The 21,631-nt window shown below is 41.6% G+C and overlaps 2 protein-coding genes and 1 long non-coding RNA gene across 5 annotated transcripts; 2 read left to right on the top strand and 1 right to left on the bottom strand.

Moving 5' to 3' along the window:
• Positions 1-12: 12 nt before the first annotated feature.
• LOC131891237 (uncharacterized) lies at positions 13-2,222 on the top strand. Of its 2 annotated transcripts, XM_059240771.1 has the most exons (3): positions 17-1,172; positions 1,237-1,631; positions 1,762-2,222. In XM_059240771.1, the coding sequence occupies exons 1-3, from the start codon at positions 796-798 to the stop codon at positions 1,764-1,766; spliced, it is 777 nt and encodes a 258-aa protein (XP_059096754.1). In that variant the 5' UTR covers positions 17-795; the 3' UTR covers positions 1,767-2,222. The 2 variants fall into 2 exon arrangements, with proteins under 2 accessions (XP_059096746.1, XP_059096754.1); XM_059240763.1 differs by having other exon boundaries at positions 13-1,172; positions 1,237-2,222.
• Positions 2,223-2,261: 39 nt separating this feature from the next.
• Positions 2,262-4,799, top strand: LOC131891249 (uncharacterized). 2 transcript variants are annotated; one of them, XM_059240790.1, is made up of 3 exons: positions 2,263-3,216; positions 3,281-3,675; positions 3,806-4,799. In XM_059240790.1, exons 1-3 carry the CDS (start codon positions 2,840-2,842, stop codon positions 3,808-3,810), a joined length of 777 nt encoding a protein of 258 aa, XP_059096773.1. In that variant the 5' UTR covers positions 2,263-2,839; the 3' UTR covers positions 3,811-4,799. The 2 variants fall into 2 exon arrangements, with proteins under 2 accessions (XP_059096767.1, XP_059096773.1); XM_059240784.1 differs by having other exon boundaries at positions 2,262-3,216; positions 3,281-4,799.
• A 654-nt stretch (positions 4,800-5,453) lies between these two features.
• On the bottom strand, positions 5,454-7,244 carry LOC131891266 (uncharacterized). Its single transcript, XR_009374382.1, has 3 exons — positions 6,683-7,244; positions 6,116-6,253; positions 5,454-5,561 (listed from the first exon to the last, which is right to left on the bottom strand). It is a non-coding gene; the product is annotated as an uncharacterized LOC131891266 (long non-coding RNA).
• Between the last annotated feature and the right edge of the window lie 14,387 nt (positions 7,245-21,631).

Below are 21,631 nucleotides of genomic sequence, written 5' to 3'. Positions count from 1 at the left end.
TGGCAAAGGTTTTAAAGACTTATCTTGCTCTTGGAACCATCAATGAGCAATTTTTGAAGTAGAGGATAGGTTTCATACAGAATATCCTTTATATTTGTAGTTTTAAAGGTTCGTATTTTTGGACACTTTTGGACACTTTTGTCCACTTTTGTCCACTTTTGTCCACCCTTATTTTTGGACACTTTTGGACACTTTTGGACAGGGGTGGACAAAAGTGTCCAAAAATGATATGCCCACCCTGGTAGAAGTAGGAAATACTTTATCCAATATAAAAATGTTGACTTGTGGAGTACCCCAAGGGAGTATCCTGGGACCACTTTTGTTTCTAATCTATATAAACGACCTCCCTCGAGGAGTGACGGCTTTCAAAATCTGGCATTTTCGTTTTATCTAGCAAAGAACGCAATACCCTCAAAGCTGCGCTGCGTTCTTTACAATACACTAATTAAAAGCAAACTAGAGTACGGACTTGAATACTTTGGGGGAAGCTATGGTGTACAGGTTTTGGCCTTTCTCCAAAAGAAGGCAGTCACATGGATTGAAGGGACAAGAGCCAAATCCCACACCAGCCCAATCTTCAAGAAATGGAATATATTAAAGATTGACGATTTGGTACAAATGAAACGGGTAGCATTTATGTTCAATGGGGGATCCCCACGAGGTTTCGTGAATACAAATTTGGATTGCGACTGGGTAAAATATTCTAAACAAGAAATCTTCACTTGATTCAAAATAAGCTTCATGCAACAGATTATTAGCCTTTCCAGGTTTTAAGAAGACTTTTAGTGAGCTAACATGTATTCCAGACTATCTCTGCAAGAGCTGCGAAAAATATTAAAGTCTAGAAACCTACGATCACAAGGTCGGAAGGGGGATTTAGTGGCCCGGCTTGAGGCTACCGATTCTATGACCGCGCATGGGGTTGACCCTGATCCAGTGATACCACCCTCTGTCGAAATGCCCGAATTGCCATCGGCAGTATCGTTTGTTTCACTTCATCTTGGCAATGTTATGAATCTGCCCAAAATTAGCAAGGCAACTATTCATGCATATGCCTTGTATCGTCAAGTGAATGATAGAGAAGCCGCAGGAGACAACGCCGCCATGATTCGAGGGTCAAAGATGGTTGAAAATAATGTTCTGGCCCTAAGCTTTGCCATGGAAAGGCAATTGTAAGTATGACATAATACCAATGGAAAGACATCCTATGATGTATCATTCAACTCAAATATTTAGGTTTTTTTTGACTGGGATTGTTGCGGCTGAAATGAAGCAAACCACATACAATGTGATGATCGTCCTCAGCGAAACAGGACACATGCGAAACTCATGTTGCGAGTGCCCAGCTGGCCAAGGACCAAACTCAACATGCAAGCACGTGGTAGCTGCAATATTGGTTGTACCCACGTACATTGAAACGGGTCAACTCAAAATCAAAGAGTCCTGCACAGAAAGTCTGCAAACATTCCACAAGCCACTGAATGCATCTCGCGGAAATCTAGTCAGAGTAGAGGATATGGGGAAAAGATTGACCGAATATGATGTTGACCCAAGAAAGGAGTGTTTCAAGAGGGACCCATTTAATCTTCCTCGAATTCAAATGGCCACTGTGGCGTTTTGTAATATCTCTGGTAAAGACATTGCTCTTCGGCACACCTTTGGGAAGGCATTTACCATCCAGGTTGCTGCCAGCCATGACCATCTTTATCTATCGAGGCCCATGACTGAATACTAGGTTGATTCCGCTAATTTTGTTGATAGTGTGACGTCAGCCCAAATACAAACATTAACAAAAGCACAAACCGATTCAAAGTTATGGTTTGATGAGCGGCAATGGAGATTAACAGCATCCAAGTTCGGAGAAGTATGAGTTATGAAATACATTTATTCAGTAGTATTTACTCTTTAAATTTCTTTCAGATTATCAAAGCCACAGACAGAAAGAACAGGAATGGATTATGTTCTAGCATGTACTCTCCAAAGACATTGTCAACTCCTGCCATTTTCCATGGACGGCAAAATGAGCCAATTGCAATTCAAGCATGCCAGGAGAAGATGGGTTTTATTGTTTCACAAGCGGGTCTTTTTGTGAATGAGAAGTTCCCTTTCCTGGGCGCCAGTCCAGATAGACTAATCGGCGACAAGGGGCTTGTTGAGGTTAAAAGTCCATTTCTGGGCAGATTTGACCCAATAATGGCAGGAAAAAGATTCCCTTACTTGAAGCAAGAANGGACACTTTTGGACAGGGGTGGACAAAAGTGTCCAAAAATGATATGCCCACCCTGGTAGAAGTAGGAAATACTTTATCCAATATAAAAATGTTGACTTGTGGAGTACCCCAAGGGAGTATCCTGGGACCACTTTTGTTTCTAATCTATATAAACGACCTCCCTCGAGGAGTGACGGCTTTCAAAATCTGGCATTTTCGTTTTATCTAGCAAAGAACGCAATACCCTCAAAGCTGCGCTGCGTTCTTTACAATACACTAATTAAAAGCAAACTAGAGTACGGACTTGAATACTTTGGGGGAAGCTATGGTGTACAGGTTTTGGCCTTTCTCCAAAAGAAGGCAGTCACATGGATTGAAGGGACAAGAGCCAAATCCCACACCAGCCCAATCTTCAAGAAATGGAATATATTAAAGATTGACGATTTGGTACAAATGAAACGGGTAGCATTTATGTTCAATGGGGGATCCCCACGAGGTTTCGTGAATACAAATTTGGATTGCGACTGGGTAAAATATTCTAAACAAGAAATCTTCACTTGATTCAAAATAAGCTTCATGCAACAGATTATTAGCCTTTCCAGGTTTTAAGAAGACTTTTAGTGAGCTAACATGTATTCCAGACTATCTCTGCAAGAGCTGCGAAAAATATTAAAGTCTAGAAACCTACGATCACAAGGTCGGAAGGGGGATTTAGTGGCCCGGCTTGAGGCTACCGATTCTATGACCGCGCATGGGGTTGACCCTGATCCAGTGATACCACCCTCTGTCGAAATGCCCGAATTGCCATCGGCAGTATCGTTTGTTTCACTTCATCTTGGCAATGTTATGAATCTGCCCAAAATTAGCAAGGCAACTATTCATGCATATGCCTTGTATCGTCAAGTGAATGATAGAGAAGCCGCAGGAGACAACGCCGCCATGATTCGAGGGTCAAAGATGGTTGAAAATAATGTTCTGGCCCTAAGCTTTGCCATGGAAAGGCAATTGTAAGTATGACATAATACCAATGGAAAGACATCCTATGATGTATCATTCAACTCAAATATTTAGGTTTTTTTTGACTGGGATTGTTGCGGCTGAAATGAAGCAAACCACATACAATGTGATGATCGTCCTCAGCGAAACAGGACACATGCGAAACTCATGTTGCGAGTGCCCAGCTGGCCAAGGACCAAACTCAACATGCAAGCACGTGGTAGCTGCAATATTGGTTGTACCCACGTACATTGAAACGGGTCAACTCAAAATCAAAGAGTCCTGCACAGAAAGTCTGCAAACATTCCACAAGCCACTGAATGCATCTCGCGGAAATCTAGTCAGAGTAGAGGATATGGGGAAAAGATTGACCGAATATGATGTTGACCCAAGAAAGGAGTGTTTCAAGAGGGACCCATTTAATCTTCCTCGAATTCAAATGGCCACTGTGGCGTTTTGTAATATCTCTGGTAAAGACATTGCTCTTCGGCACACCTTTGGGAAGGCATTTACCATCCAGGTTGCTGCCAGCCATGACCATCTTTATCTATCGAGGCCCATGACTGAATACTAGGTTGATTCCGCTAATTTTGTTGATAGTGTGACGTCAGCCCAAATACAAACATTAACAAAAGCACAAACCGATTCAAAGTTATGGTTTGATGAGCGGCAATGGAGATTAACAGCATCCAAGTTCGGAGAAGTATGAGTTATGAAATACATTTATTCAGTAGTATTTACTCTTTAAATTTCTTTCAGATTATCAAAGCCACAGACAGAAAGAACAGGAATGGATTATGTTCTAGCATGTACTCTCCAAAGACATTGTCAACTCCTGCCATTTTCCATGGACGGCAAAATGAGCCAATTGCAATTCAAGCATGCCAGGAGAAGATGGGTTTTATTGTTTCACAAGCGGGTCTTTTTGTGAATGAGAAGTTCCCTTTCCTGGGCGCCAGTCCAGATAGACTAATCGGCGACAAGGGGCTTGTTGAGGTTAAAAGTCCATTTCTGGGCAGATTTGACCCAATAATGGCAGGAAAAAGATTCCCTTACTTGAAGCAAGAAGAAGACAGCTTTTACTTGGATCGAAATCACTCGTACTATTTCCAATGTATGGGACAGATGGCAGTGGCAGAGAAAGAGTATTGCTATTTTATTATCCATACGGAAAAGGATTTGTTTGTCGAAAAAATTGATTTTGATAATGACTTTTTTGAACAGAAAATGCTACCAAAGCTTGAAAATTTCTACGAAATGTACTACAGGCCTTTCGTTGCTTCAAAATTGTAATCTATAAAAAGATAGTCAACAAAATATCCGGAATCAATCAAAAGTATATGACAGGGCTAATGCCATGTTTAGGAGATGGTGTCCTGGTCAAAGTATTATCGTTTAGTCATGTTGATTGTATGACTATATAAACCCAGATTATACAAAGTTCATGTTTTATTTCATAGTCTCGGAACAATGCAGGGCATGTAATTTGTTAATGCAAAACAAACATAAATGATACGACCAGAAATGGATAAATATTTCGAGGTCAAGGGTGCAACTAATATCTTGAAGCATTTGGCAAGTCCTATGACACGTTCTACATGAACGCGCTTGCTTGCTATTCTGCGATCTTTAATGACGACATGTAAGGCAGCTGGTTCCATATTTATTTTGAAGAAAGTAGGAATGTTGACTTGAGGGCAAAACAAGTCTTGAACATTAAAGCCTCGGTCCGACATTATAGAGTCACCTTGATCGAATTTGCCATCATCTTGCAAGAGGGATGAGTTTTGAACAAGTTGTCTATCACTTGCACTTCCCATAGGCATCACTAATGAATGTGACAACTCCTCGTGGTGATATTCCAATGAGAACCTTGACAGTATTTTTTGTTCTTGTAACTTGACCAAGTCGCCCTTTGATCTTGCACTCTTGATGGTCTTTCAATTGGGAATTCGGTTCCATCAATAATGACTCTGTTGAGGGAAACTTGCGTTTGAAATCAACTGGCATGGATTCGTCAACTTGTTTTTTGTTGAGCCACAAGTCCATTTCTTTGAAATGAAAAAAAGGAACGCAATCCATGTATGGAACACGCGCCCAACTGAAGTCTTGGAGAGGCCAAAGAAGAAAGCAACTCTTCATCTCCTTTATCACATCGTAACTTCATTAGTACCAGAAAAATTCATCTTCTGGATCAAGGCCGATTTGAGTCTTAGGTCATGAGCTGCAGGGCCGAGACAAAAGAAACGTACTTGAAATGGCTGTAGTCCAAAGACCAGTATAATACTTGAACAGAGCGGGGTTTTGCTGAAACGACTGAGCTTTAATCTTTCCGATTATAATGTTTTGCAAAGATCTGGAAAGAGAAAATAAGATAAGCTAACAAAGAAAGAAAATCAATTTTCCACAATGTGAGTCTTAGGCCATATTCAGATTTAAAAAGCTGGAATCCTCAATTTTTCCTTCTCTCGATGAGGTCCACTAAGGGGTAGTGTTTTTAGAATTCCTGGTTTGTAAGTACTTCTTTCAAAATTGCTCTTATTTTATGGTTTCTGGATCCAAAGACAGAAAAGTTTCTCGTTTTGTTAAAGCTGAGTGACATTTTGTTTAAAAGCCAATTTGGTGGATGAACTTGTCCGACTCGGATGAAGCATTTTTGGATAATAGTCTGATAAAGTTGGTTTGATCGGATATGAAAAATGGGTTGGATTCGGATTACAGAAACTCAATTTGGTCCGGATTCGGAGACCCTGTCGAATCCAATGCACATCTCTCTTCTAATCAGAAGAAGAATTTGAAGTTCGACAAAATTCAATAAATGAGAAAAGAGGAGCCATATGAGGCCTGCATATTAAATACTCGTATTTTAAGTTTATCATCCCTCGCTATTTTCCTCACAATATACGGTACCTGAATCATTTTCCAGGCATTCTTCTTGTTCCTGGTTTATTCATAAGCTTCTTCTATGGCTTCGTTCACCTCGATTTCCATATAAATGTTTGGCACATCCGCAGCGTCATAATTTTCGTGAAAGTTTCCACTTGTTTCCTGCAAAATAAACAAGTGAGAAATGAAGGAATGTGCAAGTAGAGGCCCAAAAGTCAAAGGCCAGCGTCCTAACTCAGGAACGTCGAACTCTTAACACATGGGGGGGCAGATGTTCTTTGCCCAATTTTTAATCATTTCTTCTCAATGCTGTCAGCGACATCATCTTAGCAAAAAAAGCAAAAAAGAATCGTCTTTCATTGCCAATCACATGGCAACAGATTTTGTAGTGATTGATCTTAACGAGAAACGTATCTGAAAGGGCAAGACTCTTTTTGCCATTCTGTTTAAAACAACAGCACCGGGTATGAGCTCATGACAATCGAAAGCAGATTCTTGCCTTGCCATCCTTGCTCTTTGACCGCCTTGCTAGATCAACTCCATCAGACCAAGGGAATTTTACCTGTTAATCGCGTTTGAAATCAATTGTACCTTTTCAAGCTCTTTTCTCTCCCTCTCCCTTCGTTTCAATGCTCGTTCCAATCTATTTGAGCAGACTGACTGCTTTTGGAAAGGTAAAAATGATGGAACAGCATTTTTCTTGATAAGCCGACGACCATTCTTCAAAATAATTTCCGATCCCCCAAAATGCTTGTGGCATACTCTTGAGTTTGGAGATGGCTTCCAAAGGTTATAGCGACGTTCTGGGTCCACTCTCTTAATGGCGATACACCAATCTCGTTTCAAGGCGTCATTGGATGGAAAGGAAGCGCCTCCTTTGCCAGGGCACAACGGCACACAACAATTACTTGGCATTATTGCCTTTTTTAGATCCCAATTTCAAGATCTCAGGCTCACTCAGAGGGGTTTGTTTTGAATATCTTACCCAGTTGCAACCCAAATATATGTTCACGAAACCTCGTGGGGGTCCCCCATTCCATGAGCGGGAACGTTCTGGCGGTTGTGAATCAGTACACTCACAAACATCGGAGGGGTAATCGGGTTGTCTTTGACTTGCCCTTATTCAGACTGTCATGGTTCCAGAAACTCCCCGACTACCAGTTTCCTAAGGCCTGGAACACGTTTTTTCCCAAAATGAACTCCTGAATGGACAATAACCTTTCGACCAAGCAATGGACCTCATATATGACAGAAATAATCACGCGCTAATACTCAACAGTTTGTAGCATACGAAATTGCTACTCTTGCGGAGGATGAACATTCATGGACTCTCGCGACTCAACTAAGGAAAAATTCCACAAAGTCATTCGAGGCTACCTGTCTCCTCGGCCCCACGACAGTATAACCATTAGTTTGAACGTGCCCTCCTGACTGTATGTCCAAGACAACGAAGGTCCCCGTTAATAAAAGCCCCATGGCTTATGAGGGACCAGGGGTGATGTAGGTAACATTTGTTCAACTCTTTTACCACATCTAGAACCCGAAATACAATACAATACAATTAATTTGGCATTTTTTCTGAGAGCTTCTTCTTGGAGTCTTGGTCACCTCCTCTGATGCGAACGCTTGCCACCATCAGCTGTTACATGAATTTTGGTGTCTAGTGACTCATCGAATTCTGAGTGAGTTTGTCACTGACTGCGTTCGTTGAATACCCGGCAATTGTAGGTCGCTAGTACTTATCAGACAGTCACCTTTCTCTTTTTTGGTGTACAGATCTGCTGACGCAAAATCCATTTTCCTCTGCAATCTGCACTCTGAATGCCAATGCAATATCTAGTCGTTATATGACCTGTGTCATCACCACGTGGAGCGCGTCGAAGAACCCGAAGATGTCTCTCAATCAACCATCCTGTGATCAGTAATTGCCATCCAGAATCTAGTGTATCTAGGGCAATTTCCAAAGCGGCAATAGATGCTTTTGTTTGTGACACTTTATCTTGTCCACCTTGTAGGTCCTTTGTCAGGCTAGTGGAATTTGACAGAAACTAACTTCGTATCGTCCGGATTGTAATGGCCCACTTAAGGATTGAAACAACATGAGATAACTCCAGAGAGATGGAAACTTGCCCTGTCCAAGATACAGCCCATTGTTATGTCTCTGTTGGGATATCATGGACAGCGTGGAGGCGAACGTGTATATTGTCTCAAAGTAGAAACGGTAATAACCAGATAAAATGGGAAAAAGAAAAGATCAGCTTACATATGCAGGAGGTTGGGTTATCGACATGTACAGATATATTACTACCCTCGAAGTACACACCCCTAATCCAATATACACGGAGGGTTATATCTTCACGTCAAGAAAGGTTAGGAGAGAGAAACGCAGAGAGATAGAGAGAGAGAGAGAGAGCAATAGAGAAAGAGACAGCAGGATTGCTACTTATACGCATCTGCATGCAATACAAGTACACCCCCCCTCAAATTAAAAAATCAGCGGAATCAGCCTTTCCTTGGGCAAATCTGCCATCTTTTGTGTCAATGGTCTGGCCGATATCTGTTTACATGTCGGGCATTTACGTCAAACTGTCTTCACAAGTTCTCTTCCCTTTGGAATCCAGAAGTTACCTCTGACCTGGGCTAGGGTGTGCTCTGTCCCAGAGTGCAGATTTTCCCAGGGTTTGCTTTCAACTATGAGTCGTGCCAGATTGCTCTTCGGGTTTATTATGGCTGGATGGCGGGCATCATACGGAGCCTTATACATTCCAATAAACTCATTCCATTCACTCGGGTCGCCCGAGAATTCTCTCAAGGCCACTTTCAAAGGCATGCTATAATACGCACCAGATGTTCACGACCTACCTTGGCCTCCCTTGTCCTTTTCCTGCTCGACATAGCTCTGCTATCCAATCTGATGCCGAGTTTTCTCCATTATCGTCCTCAAATTTCTGCACATCCACCGACCTGGTAGCCTTGATTGGGACATTCTCTGCTTTCGGCGCCTTTTTGTTCAACGCCTCGCTCTACTCATGACCACAAAATCTGAAGTCAAATCGTCTTTCAAATCATTGTGTATGACTACTACTTTATGGTCTGCCCTTGGGTTGACCTCACCACTATTTTGTCATTGAATCATTTCAAGAAGTTGGCCAGCTTGACCCGTCCCCTCACACTGGATTAGAGCCATTGAGGACATCAATCAAATCCAATATCCTCTGGTTGTCTGTTTTATGTTTGAAAACTTTGTATCACAAGATCCAGATAGGACTCAGCACTGAAGAGAGAGGAGTGTAATGATCCCTGATTGGTGACCTTGTGCCCCCAAATGTGGCCAAAGCAGCATTACTTTTTGCAGCCCAGATACCGCCCATCCTTATTTCCTAGGACTTGACCATCCAAAGACCAAAGCCCTGTCATGTGAATGCAAGCAACCAAGGGAGCGTGATATGGATTCATTTAAACCAAGGAAGAGGTTGATTGGCATGAATAGGTTGGGATTATTGACATCTGATTGGGAAGACATCGAGTATTTGTAAGCGAGTGTCTCTCAGCCTGCCTGCCTGTGAATCTGTGTAGAAGAATGTCAGTCATGTGTTTCCCTTAAAAGTGTCCCTACTTAGAGTAGCACGGGACATGATTGACAAGCCAAGTTTGTTTGCTCTGAGATCATTGACAAAGATGAGTCATTTGATTGGCCATTACTCCCCACATTGTCAACGGCATTCATGACACCTGGAGAGAGCATTAAAGGTTTCTAAAAATGTTTTAAAAAGCCAGTAGGAATTTCAACTCTATCAACTCTATCCCCAGACGCCAAACAGCAACCTGTGTCCAACCCTAAGACCCCAACTGGTAGACCCATACTCTTATTTTCAATCAACTAAAGTGAAGTGTTTGTAACTAGGCCTTGGGACCCCATTCCACATTTTGAGCCTAGACTCTAAAGTTGTTGGCTTGCAAAGTGACCTGGCCCATAACCACATCAATCATAATGCTCTTAAAAAAATGGACAAATTGAAGAAAACCAATAAACCATGAGTTTAGCTTTGAAATACACTGCATTCATATGAATGATGGGTGTGAACTTCATGTTGTGTTGTCTTTTGATAATGAAATGCATTAAAAAGCCCATTGCTTAGCATCTTATTCAATGTTAAAGATACATTTTGGTCATCATAATTTTGTGTTAACTCTTCAAGTTCGCGTTCCTTCTGAAATAAAAAGGTGCAAGAGCTTTGTAATAAAAACTTATCATCAGCCTTTTTTATGCCTTTGTTCAAAATAACTCTTACTTATCAAACCTATACGGACTATACATAAATGATGACACTTTATAGATTATATTTTTAACGGGTGAAGACTTTTGCAATTGCCAAAAACAAATATATTTGGGTTCAAGCAATCACCTGCCTTTTTTATGTCTTTGTTCAAAATAACTCTTACTTATCAAACCTATACGGACTATGCATAAATGATGACACTTTATAGATTATATTTTTAACGGCTGAAGACTTTTGCAATTGCCAAAAACAAATATATTTGGGTTCAAGTAATCACCATAAATACCGTGATGTTTAAAAGGAAGGAATTAAACGTTAGAATAGTTTAGTACAATGGCCATTTTACAGCAATTTTGGGCATTTTATACATTATGCACCCAATTAGATAACTACATATGAGAACGTGATGAAAAAAACATTAGTGTTCAATGTTATTTATCTGAATACCAAGGTTTTAACAAAACTCACGCTTTTTGACCTACAGAAGAACTAGTACACATAGCCCTTTCATTGTCTGCCCCCAATGCACTGTCCATCTCCGTGTTTGGAGAACTCCTGGATTGAATCTACAAACAGTGGTGGATATCTGAGTGAGCGAGAGAAAGTAGCAAGTGAAATGTCTACAAGTATTGAAAACAAACAACTATAGAGAAGTGTAAAGCTTTGGGATTTCTTACTTGTGCGCCCTCTGGTTCTACCATGAAGCAAGTGTCAGCACACTTCTTACTGATGACAAAATGCTGACAAGAAACAGTAGTTATGCATATTTTTGTCACTTGTCATGTAATGTCATCTTTATCAAATGAATGGTAGGCTTAAATGGTTTAGAATAATTGTCGAACGATTGCCTAAGAAGGCGAACAATTTTGTCAAGGAAAATTTGGAAGCACTGGATGTGCTAAAATCATAGTAGTTTGATTGACCCGGCCCACGTCTTTTTCAAGACGTGAGCTTCTAGCCCTCCAACCCTCTTCCTCTTCCCAATCATCCCTTCCCTTTCCCCCCCCCTCATGGCCATAGTGATCTCTCTTTTCTAGGTCGGATTGAACAACTTGGTATCGCGAGGAACCAGCATCGGCGGCAACAGCGGATCAGCAAGCGGAGAGGAGGGAATCAACCGGTGTCGGCCTGTTTTCTGAACTGTCATGGACGGGCAAACATGTTGCGAATGGTTGGTGCGGGACGGTGTCTCAACAAGATCCAAGGACACGCCTTCACCTTCTTATCTGAGACGTGGGTCACCAAGGAGAAACAGGAGAGTTGCTTTCCTGGCAAACAGAGCTTTGTAGTTCATGCCAAGAAGCCCGCTGGGCGTGGTCGGTCCAGTGGTGGGTTGGAGCTCTATATTACCAAACGCTTTGAGCCCACCCTTCTCTCGTCCTCTCCTCATCACATAGCCGTGGATACCCAAGGCTTTACCATCATTGGCGTTTACTATCAGCCAACCACGGACTATGATGATCTCGTCTCGGACCTCACATCCATCCTTCAGAAGGTGAAGAATCCGGAGAAAGTCATCATTGGTGGGGACTTCAACATCCGTCCTGACTCGAGTGAATTCTTTGAGCTTGCCCAGATCCTGAGCCAATGGAGAATCACTCTGCGCTCCGACCCGGGAGTCCCAACACACACCTACTCCAGGGGCGCCTCTGTACTCGACCACATTTTCATATCAGAAAATATTCCATCTCCGACCAGTTTCGTCCATCCACTGACCGTGTCTGATCACCTCCCGATTTCAGTCACCTTCAAGATGCCCAGAAATCTCCATCATCTGGGCGTGACTCGAAATGTGAGGTGCGTGGTCAATGGGCAGAAGTGCGCGGCTCAACTTGAGGCCCTGCAGCTATCCATCAACACAGGGGTTGTGAGCAATCCAGCTGCAGTGGCCCAAGGCATTTTGCAAGCATTTAAAGAGTCCTCCTCCGTGCAGAGGAGGAGAGGAGGACTCAAGACCCCGTGGTTCAGCTCCTACCATCGAGAGCTGAGGGGTCAAATGCTCCAAAAACTGCGTAATGCCAAAACGAGCCAAACACCGGAGACCTGGGAGCAATATGCAATATCAAGAATTGCATATCACAAGTCTCTGAGGAGCGCCAAGTCAACCCACCAAATGTTGGAAGTGGAGAACCTGCTCTCCTCATTGGCCCCGTCCCGGATGGCCAGCTTGTACAAACGTGCCAAAAAGCCCTCCGCCAACTCGGAAATTCCCGTGAGTAAATTCCTCCTCCACTGTCAAGAACTGTTTGCATCAACATCGGAAACAGCAGTGGAGGAGGTCCAGGGCTGCCCAGAAGAACACCATCCCCTTTTGCAGCCCTTCACGGAACCCGAGATGGACGTGGCCTTCAAGAAGATGAAGAGCAAAGCCCCCTCAACATCTGGGGTCTCTCCTTTCCAACTTTCACTTCTCCGGATCAAACCCAGCCACTCCTTCAAGATCTTTTCAGCCTCGCCCTCCATTCTTCCTTCTTCCCACCAGCATGGATGGAGTCAGCCATCGTCTTCATCCATAAGAAGGGGCCCAGGGACATTCCAAACAACCATCGGACCATCGCCCTGGAGAACCCCTTCTTGAAGATGATGTCCACCCTACTAGCTGCCTGCTTCTCGGGATTGGCCGAGGATAGGGATCTCCTTCCCAGTTCCAATTTGGTTTCCAGAGAAGCCGCTCAACCACCACAGCAGCCACTCTCCTTTATGAAATTGTGCATTCCAACATCAGCAACAAGAGGAGAGTGTATGGATGCTTTGTGGATTTCTCCAAGCATTCAACAGGGTGGACCGAACGCGGTTATTCCTCAAACTCCAACTCTGGGGAGTTCCGCATTCAATCTGTGTCCTGCTATCCAACATCTATGCGGGACTCAGATGCTCCATTCCTTCTGGTGAGGACCTATCCCCCTGCTACTTCACTTCCATTGGCCTTCCGCAGGGGATCCATATCGCCAATTCTTTTCAACCTTTATGTATCCGACCTACCTGAAGCCCTCACACACAAGGCCCCACCATCAACCATTTTCCTATTCAATATATTCAATATGCAGACGACCTGGTTCTCTTGGCTAATTCAGTCGTGGAATTGCAAAATGCCATCCACTCTTTATTGCAAGAGAACGGCCTTCAAGTCAACACCATCAAGATGAAGGCCATGGTTTTCCATAAAGGTCGTCTGCCTCCCACCTCCTTCCATATTAACAATAGTCCGATTGAAATCGTCAATAGTTTTTAACTATGTCGGTTTCACCTTCTCCACGCAACTCTCATTCATCAATCACCTCAAATCCACAATAACTAAGGCCAAGGCCAGAATCGGATACATATGCAATAGACTTCCCATTGAAGAATCTTCCCCTCCCAATAGTCCTTCAACTCTTCCGGATCTACGTCACCCAATTTTTCTCTACGGCCTACACCTTTGGCTTCCCAACTCCGCCCAATCCGCCCTCAAATCCGCCGATGCCACCTACACCAAGTTCCTCAAGCGATACCTTTGCGTGCCCCAATATGCCAACAATGCATGGACACATTTTCTATGTGAAACGAGCTCCTCACCATCGGGCTGGCAAGGTTAGTGTCCACAGTGTGGGTGACCTGCCGCGGGTGATGTCCGGACACAAATTATATTTCCGGTCAAGACTGATAACACCTTTTTGTCCTTGGCCCGACATCCCTTCGGAATATTGGCGGTCACGTACCTTTGTCCGTCTCCCAGCCAAATGCCATCAGAGTTGGCAACTGCAATAACAAAGATTTTCATCACTTACCTCTACCTACCTGTCTTTGTACTCTCTGTAACTCACCTCTTACCTTTTTTCATGTGCATTGAACCAAGTCTAGTCATACTCATTGTGATATCACTTTCTAGTCAACTATTTTATTGCCTTTACCTTCTTGACATTTTTCTTGTTTTATCAACAAGCTTTTGTATAATGTATATACATCAGATTTTATTTTATAGTTATTTTTACGCCATGACATGACCAAGAGTCGCTATAAAGATTATCATTATTTTTGCCGCGGTTGTGGCGCAGCCTGACTTGCTCACACAACCTAAATCCGATCCGGTACTTGACACGTCTCTATTGGCATCATTAGTTTCCTGAAACATTCAAGCACCGATTGATATAAGTGACTCCACCCCGTGCCATCCCCGAGAGAGACACTACAACAAAAACAGACTCCGAATGCAGAGTTTGTTGATTTTAAAAGTGCGATTTGGAATTGGTAAGTGCTGGATGGCCGTGTTAGACCGGTTGGGAAACAAGGCCTGGACCATCAAGAACGAAATAGCTGTTAACTTGTAAGGTTTGGGCATGGTTTTGCTAAATGAAGTTTTCTAAAACATCGATTCAACTTTCAACTTATTTTTAATGAGCAACCACGGAACTCGTCACCTACGTACAATGATATTGTGTCCCATGATGTCCTGATTTCAAAAAGTACCCTCATATGTCTCGGTATTTTTTTGGCAAGATATGGCCTGGGCTTCCTGTGACCAGCCATATCATAATAAAACCTTTAAAAACTGGCCTCTAGAGAGTCAAGTCCAGTTTACTTCTTGAATTTTCATCAAGGATCTACATACAGGTTTTGGTCTAAGGATCAAGGTGCATTCTGAGTCGGAGAAAGTGTGTCAGATAACACGAAATGTCGAGGGGAGGCGTCTTTTCAGGTTTGAGAAATGCTTAGGAAGTCTCCAATAAGGAAAAGGTGCCTAACAAAATGTCGCCATTGTAATAAAAATGCCCTTTAAAGTTTTGACAGAAATACCCAAACAAAACTTGTCAAATTTCTAACTAAGAGAATCATAAAGAACAACTTTTTAGCTCCAAAATGCCCCGGTTATATTTTAACCTAAATTTCCAAAAAAAATCTACAGAGTTCAACATCCCAAAAGAAAATGATTATCATTATCTTTAATAATCTCAAAATACTTCAAAATAATGTTTAACCGTACTCAAAACCCTCCAAGACTACAAATCTTTCAAAGTATTATCTTGTAATCATCGAGCGTACACTAGCTGCTCATTCTCTCGAATTCTGACAAGACATACAACGAATGATCTTACAGATTTTGTCTTTTCTTGAAGAATTTGCTCAAACTGATTAAAAACTGCTTCTTTTAGGCTTCATTGATTTGTGTGAAATTCGGAATGATTTTTGAACTCAATGTGCTTTCCCTTTATTGTAAGGCAATTTTTGGAAAACTGTATTTTTGAATGCTTTTTATGTAACAATTTGATCAGTTTTGAGATAATGCAGGAACAGAAAAATAACATTTTGCTTTTGTTATACTGAAAATCTGTACCAGTCCTTTTTAGAGTTTAGATATAACCGGCGCATTTTGGAGCTAAAAACGATGAAAGTTAGGCCATTAAATCCTGCGGTTGATGCGGTAGCGGTTAAACAGATCAAATCATAAATTCGAAATAAGTTGAAATAGAACGCTAATTAAGTGTGCTCCCAAAACCAATTTTAGGTTTTTGAAAACTTGAGTTTTTTATACTCTTTTAAAGCTTGTAAGTTTTTATGGAGGTTAAAACTCCATCATACAATGCAACCAAAGTTTTTCCTTATGGCTTTCTGATTTAGAAATATGCCAAGATTTCTTTGGGTACTTCTCTGGAAACTTGATAGGGTTTTTTGACCACTGTTACGTACTAGCAGGTATATTCGTGGCTTCCTCCCTTGACCGCTCGACCGCTTTGTCTGATGCTTCAACCAATCTGAGTTGAGAATTTCCGTAGACGCAGAATTCAATGGGCTCTTTGAAGCGGTCAAATGGATAAGCCACAAAAATATCACTTATTAACCGACAAAGGCATCTCAATTCAACATCGAATGTTGACGCCTTTGGGTTGCCAAAAAAGCACCCTTTTACTTTTTTCGTTCCAGTACACTTAAATTTGAAGACTTCAATGGCAAGTCAAATCTGGCAAGCCATAGTTGACGTCGGTTCGGTTTTTACTTTGTGAACTCGTCATTAAACAACGCAATTTTCACTTCAAGGATTTAGCCTGTACGGTGACATAGTGAATGTCGAAAGACTGCTTTGGGCAACTCTCTCCCCAATTTTGCTAATGTGACCCCGATCAAGGTTTTCCTCTAGGCTCGATTGTTACAGAAAGTAGAGTATGGAATTAGGAAGAATGTCGAGTAGGGAAAGTTTACCGCGGTCAGAAACTGGTTCTTTTCGCCCTCTTGAGGAATTTAATGTAGGGGACATTTCATTTCATTTTACGACAAGGTTGATCTCGCGTACCTTAAGTCTTCCAAATCTAATTGGAAAATGTTTGAGTATAAATACGTCCACCTACTCGCTACGAATAACACATTATGACAAGAGCTGTAAAAAAGTCGATTAAATGTGGCAAAATAGCTGCTGAGAAAAGCTAGGAAAAATGGCGAAACAGTTAGGAAAATAGTCGATAAAGTATGCGGAAAACAAGCACCTAGTGATCTATTTCAAGAGTTTGAGGTACATGAAGCTAGATTGCAAAGCTGGACTGCCATTTTCAAACCTCTGGACATTGAAAAGACTACAACGGGCCCAAAAAGGTAACTGATTTGAAAATTGCTTCTTTTTACCCTCAATTTGGTCATCCTGAAGAACTTGTTGGCAAATTACTTTAAGTTAATAATGTTTATGTGAAGCTTTCAATCAATTTCAAGCAGAGACGCTACTTGACAGGGAAGGTGATGAGCATGGGTAGCATTAAGGTGATGAGTCACTGGGTAGGACTCAATCCATTAAGATATAGCAGATTTGGCCTTCATGGCTAAAAATTGGCGGGCGGGAAATGGGTGGACGAACAACTAAAGGTGTCGGGCTGGTCTTGATGCGAGGGTCTCAAGGGTGTAGAGGATCAATCATGGCCGTGTGTGCCGGCTGAGGACTGAATAGTCGCAACTATTAACCGGCCAAGAACCTCTATGGGCTGATCATTTCTTTGTCTCTGATGATCTGATCCAATTTCGATCAGTTCAGTTTTTGGACGAAGTCATGGAATCCATCCAGCTTTGGGTTGGGTCCGGTTGGGTCACTCAAATCATGCTCATGGCACAGATGTAAAAGAAGGGTCTTGGTCCATGGCCGAGCTGAGCCCGAGGACAGGTCCCAGGTAGGTGGGTTCACTCTGGTCAATGCTTCAAATATCTGGACAGGAGAAGATGAATCCGGATTCCGGAGATGGGGGGTTGATTGATCATCAATCAATCATCATTGATTGACAATTCTAGGCCCCTTCATACTCTTGGGTTTTGGGTTGGTGTTTTCCCATGCCAATTAAACCACCATCACTCCATTTTTCTTTACAAACCATCATGGATCGAGTGAGTTGAGTTCCACAGTATAATGGTTAAAAATGGACCCCTTGGTTCAAATGGCTAGTGAGGATGCTGCCGTCCATGAAACATTTTCGATTTGGCAAACAATCTTTGCACACGTTCAAACCGAAAAGGTTTGTGATGTGGCCAACAACGTTTGTGAAATGGCTAATTATTTGCCGAATTATTCGTCATGTAGACGCGCCATGAGAGGAAAGGAAGGCAATAGAAAAAACAGCGCGGCTGAGAACCAGCTATTAGTAAACAGCACGGACTGGATGGAAACCAAGGAGGAAAATCCTCCCTGGGGACAGACTGAGAATAGGTGGTTGAGCTAGCATTGGGCTAGCAATAGATGAGAAGCGAAGAGAGGAGAGACCAAATGGTCGACGGCGATGACCTACTTTTGGCTTCCGTCTTTATCTGCATCCAAGTAAAGTCCAAGGAAAGCCCAAAACACTAAACAAATCTGAGCCCAGAAGTATTCTAAAACTTGTCAGACGACATACCATACAGCATAACCAAGAACATTGATAAGCCAGGCACCTTCAAATGATAATATAAAGCATTCATGAAAACTCTATTTGCTTGAAAATATGATTTGATAACCAACCGGCAAAAATTTCACTGTAACTGCAGAGGGAAGTCCACTAAACAATGAAGGAGCCAGAGAAAGAGGAAGGATGAAAAGCATTGTTTGAACTAGTCTGGTTTCTTGAGAATTAGAGGCAGCTCGCAAAACGCACATCCGGCCTGACTTATTCCAACAATTAATATGATTGACCGTAAAACCTGGATTGGTTTACCGATTATTAATCATATAAATCTTCATTTTGAAGGCCAAAAAAAATCTTGAAAAATTATTTATGGTTCGTATTGAAAATTAGAAACAATTAGCATATCAAAGCTTTCTTCTCAGAAAATCTAAGAGATGTTTTATGTAAATCATAAATTAGCCCATCGTCAAAAATGTATGTATCTGGAACAAAAGAAGTGATTCTACCTCTAATAGCATTTTCATTATTGACGCTTTTGACTATCACTACATATTTCAAAATACATACTCGATTCAAGAGCAGGTGAGCTCAATACATATTACAAAATAACTTTCCGTTGATCTTCCTCACTTTAATATTTCGTCGCACGTGCCTCTTCAATTTGATTTCTACAATTATTTTTTTCTGCCATGTGTGCATTGCGTTTCAGTTAAGATGTACAACGAAGAAATCCAGGCCAAGAGAATACCAAGTGGATTTCGTACCCATGGTTCTCCACAACCTGTTTTCCGTTATTGAATAGTAGTTGACTTGGCTCAGGAAACGGCAAGTTATACTAGTTTCCAATCTCAAGGCAGACGTTAAATTCATACGATAAACTATAACAAGGAACCGTAAAATGGACATTTTTGCAAGGTAAGTTAAAAAAACACATAACATCGTCAATTACAGTGCATACATGCACTAAAACAGACGTGGAGCGCGCTACTTTTGGGATCTCTCAATCAGTTCACTAATGACAAAATGTGTCCGTAAAGGTCACTTAGGAAAAATCTTGCTCAAATGCAACATTTTTTAAGAAGAGAACTTTTTCAACATTGGATAATTCGGTTCAAAGACATTTGCAATGACTCCGAGCCCATGTCTGAGATTCGAGATAAAAAGTGGTTCAGTCATGCCTCCTACCACTCTTGCAAGCTTTGACGCTAGCCAACTCAAAATCCTGATTCTCTTGCGTAACGTAGGTACCAAGTTATTCAAATGGCGTTTCCAAGACAGATTTTTGTTGAGAGGAAAACCAAGACACAGTTCTGTCTAGTATGAGTGGGAATTCCGTCTCTCTGCGGTCAATTACATGGATATGAGATGACAAGTAGAATTGTAAATTGGAAGCTAGAAGTAAAGGAGGACCAAGGCGGAGTGTTTCTATTCAAACTAGATGGGGCCCTGGTCCACACAACGAACAATACGAAGGCCCATTCTAAGGCCGTGAATAACCCATTTTTGATCAAGGATCAAAAGTCAGACATTGCTCTTTATCTGGCAGTGTCATATGCATATGTTGGCAGCGAATTACAGCCAAAGTCAGCAAAACAAAGTTCAGCTTCGAAGTTGCCTTGCTGGTCAAACTCACCCGCATCTACATAGGGGCTTCAACTCCTTTTTCAGCCTCAACAATTGCTCCGCTTTCCGTCATCATATGGAGGCATGTATGAACGATAAGAGCAGAGCTGATTTATAGCTTAAGTTGACTAATGCCACAAGAGCTTGCAAATGAAATTTCGACTAAATTGGTTCATTATTGACAGAGATATGACCATTCCAAACTTGTGGGTCCTTCAGCCCAGTTCTTTTTGACGCACCCGGTACACGTAGAGCTCGATCTATGTTTATATGTATTTGTCTATGTTTGTAGAATTAATTACTGGGAGTGATTAAAACGAATGATGTTGCAAATGTTACGAGTTTGAGAACGTCGATGCCGTGATATATACAGAATACACCACTGTTGTTAGCCTCATGTTTATCGTTCAATTTACCATGCATTATTTTCTCTCCTCCATTTAATTTCAGCGATTTGATGCCCATAATTGAGGATACTGAGTTCGATTCAAGGACTTTTGGAGTGTTTGCTGGCAGTCCATTGGCAGGACTCATTATCACGGTAATTAGTTTAATCTTAAGTAAAGGCTATGATATTAGTTAGTTCCAAGTATTTCACAAGCTCAAAATCTAGATATTTTACTGATCAATTTGGTACTAGTTTCAAGTACAATTCTAGGTACGATTACAAAATGCTACTGCTACCAAACGAGCTGAGGACTTGTGAATATATCTTGGTAGCAACACGTTAAGGGTGTTGCGCCAACTTGTTCCTCGGTTTGAATCAGGAATGAAGTGCCGAAAAAAGGTGATTTTCCAAAGCCAAAATTTTACCTACGTAAAGGGGTTTGGTGCTCGGTTTATTATAAAGGAGGATTTCAAGGACTTTACTAACTTCTTATCTGATCGCATTTTGCATGTGATGCCATTCTGTCACTATTGTTATATTCTATTCCCGGATTAGAGCAGAGCTCGTGGAGACATATCAAAACATACAGTATTTGGTAACAATTGTACCTGCGCTGACCACTATTTAATTCTAAGTATTGAAGTCGTTCCCAACAACTTATGCGGTTCATCCCCGCAATAGATCTTGTAAAAGATCTCGGCACTTTTTTAATCTTATTCCAACCCCCAGCTGTCATTGGTGCCCAAATTGGGAAAGCATATTCTAGATGCGGTTGGACAATTGATTGGTAGAGTTTCATTGTACCCTATATGCATGTATACAAAGTAAAGCATCGTCATGAGAGAACCATACCGTAATCCCAAAGAGGGACCCATTTGTATATTAAGTGCAAGTCATTTTGTAGGTCTGCTTGGTTCCTGGAATTTCTAGCAAACACTGGCTTAACATCATTAGCATAGGAAGATATTGAAGACTGGAGGGAGAATCCATGTAGTAATGGAATGAACAATACGAACAAGATGAGGCCCAGGAAAGTTCCTTGAGATACTCCAGACGCCACGTGTCTAGTGCTGTCTAAGGAGCCATCAACTCGAACAGCTTGAGCGGACTTGGTGAGGAAATCTCTGATCCAAGAGCACATATTTCCTCTAATACCTATTTCGTTTGAACAATTTAGTAGTAGAATATAAACTAATGAAGTATGAAAATTACAAAATCCAAATTCCAATAAAAGTATTCAATGCCAACGAGAAGTTATCTTTTCGAAATAGATGCGCCATGAGTTCAAGTTCCCTTTACTGTTGATTTTGATTTTACTTAATATTGGTTAAGATCCGTGATTTACTTGAAGAAACATTTTTGTGTCTTATGGTGATCACATTTCTCTCTGCACTCTAATTCTCAACCATGTTCAATCATTCAG

The sequence above is a fragment of the Tigriopus californicus genome, chromosome 2, assembly GCF_007210705.1.
Source record: "Tigriopus californicus strain San Diego chromosome 2, Tcal_SD_v2.1, whole genome shotgun sequence".
NCBI classification, from domain to species: Eukaryota; Metazoa; Arthropoda; class Copepoda; order Harpacticoida; family Harpacticidae; genus Tigriopus; species Tigriopus californicus.
This window is presented reverse-complemented; position numbering and strand designations above follow the sequence as displayed.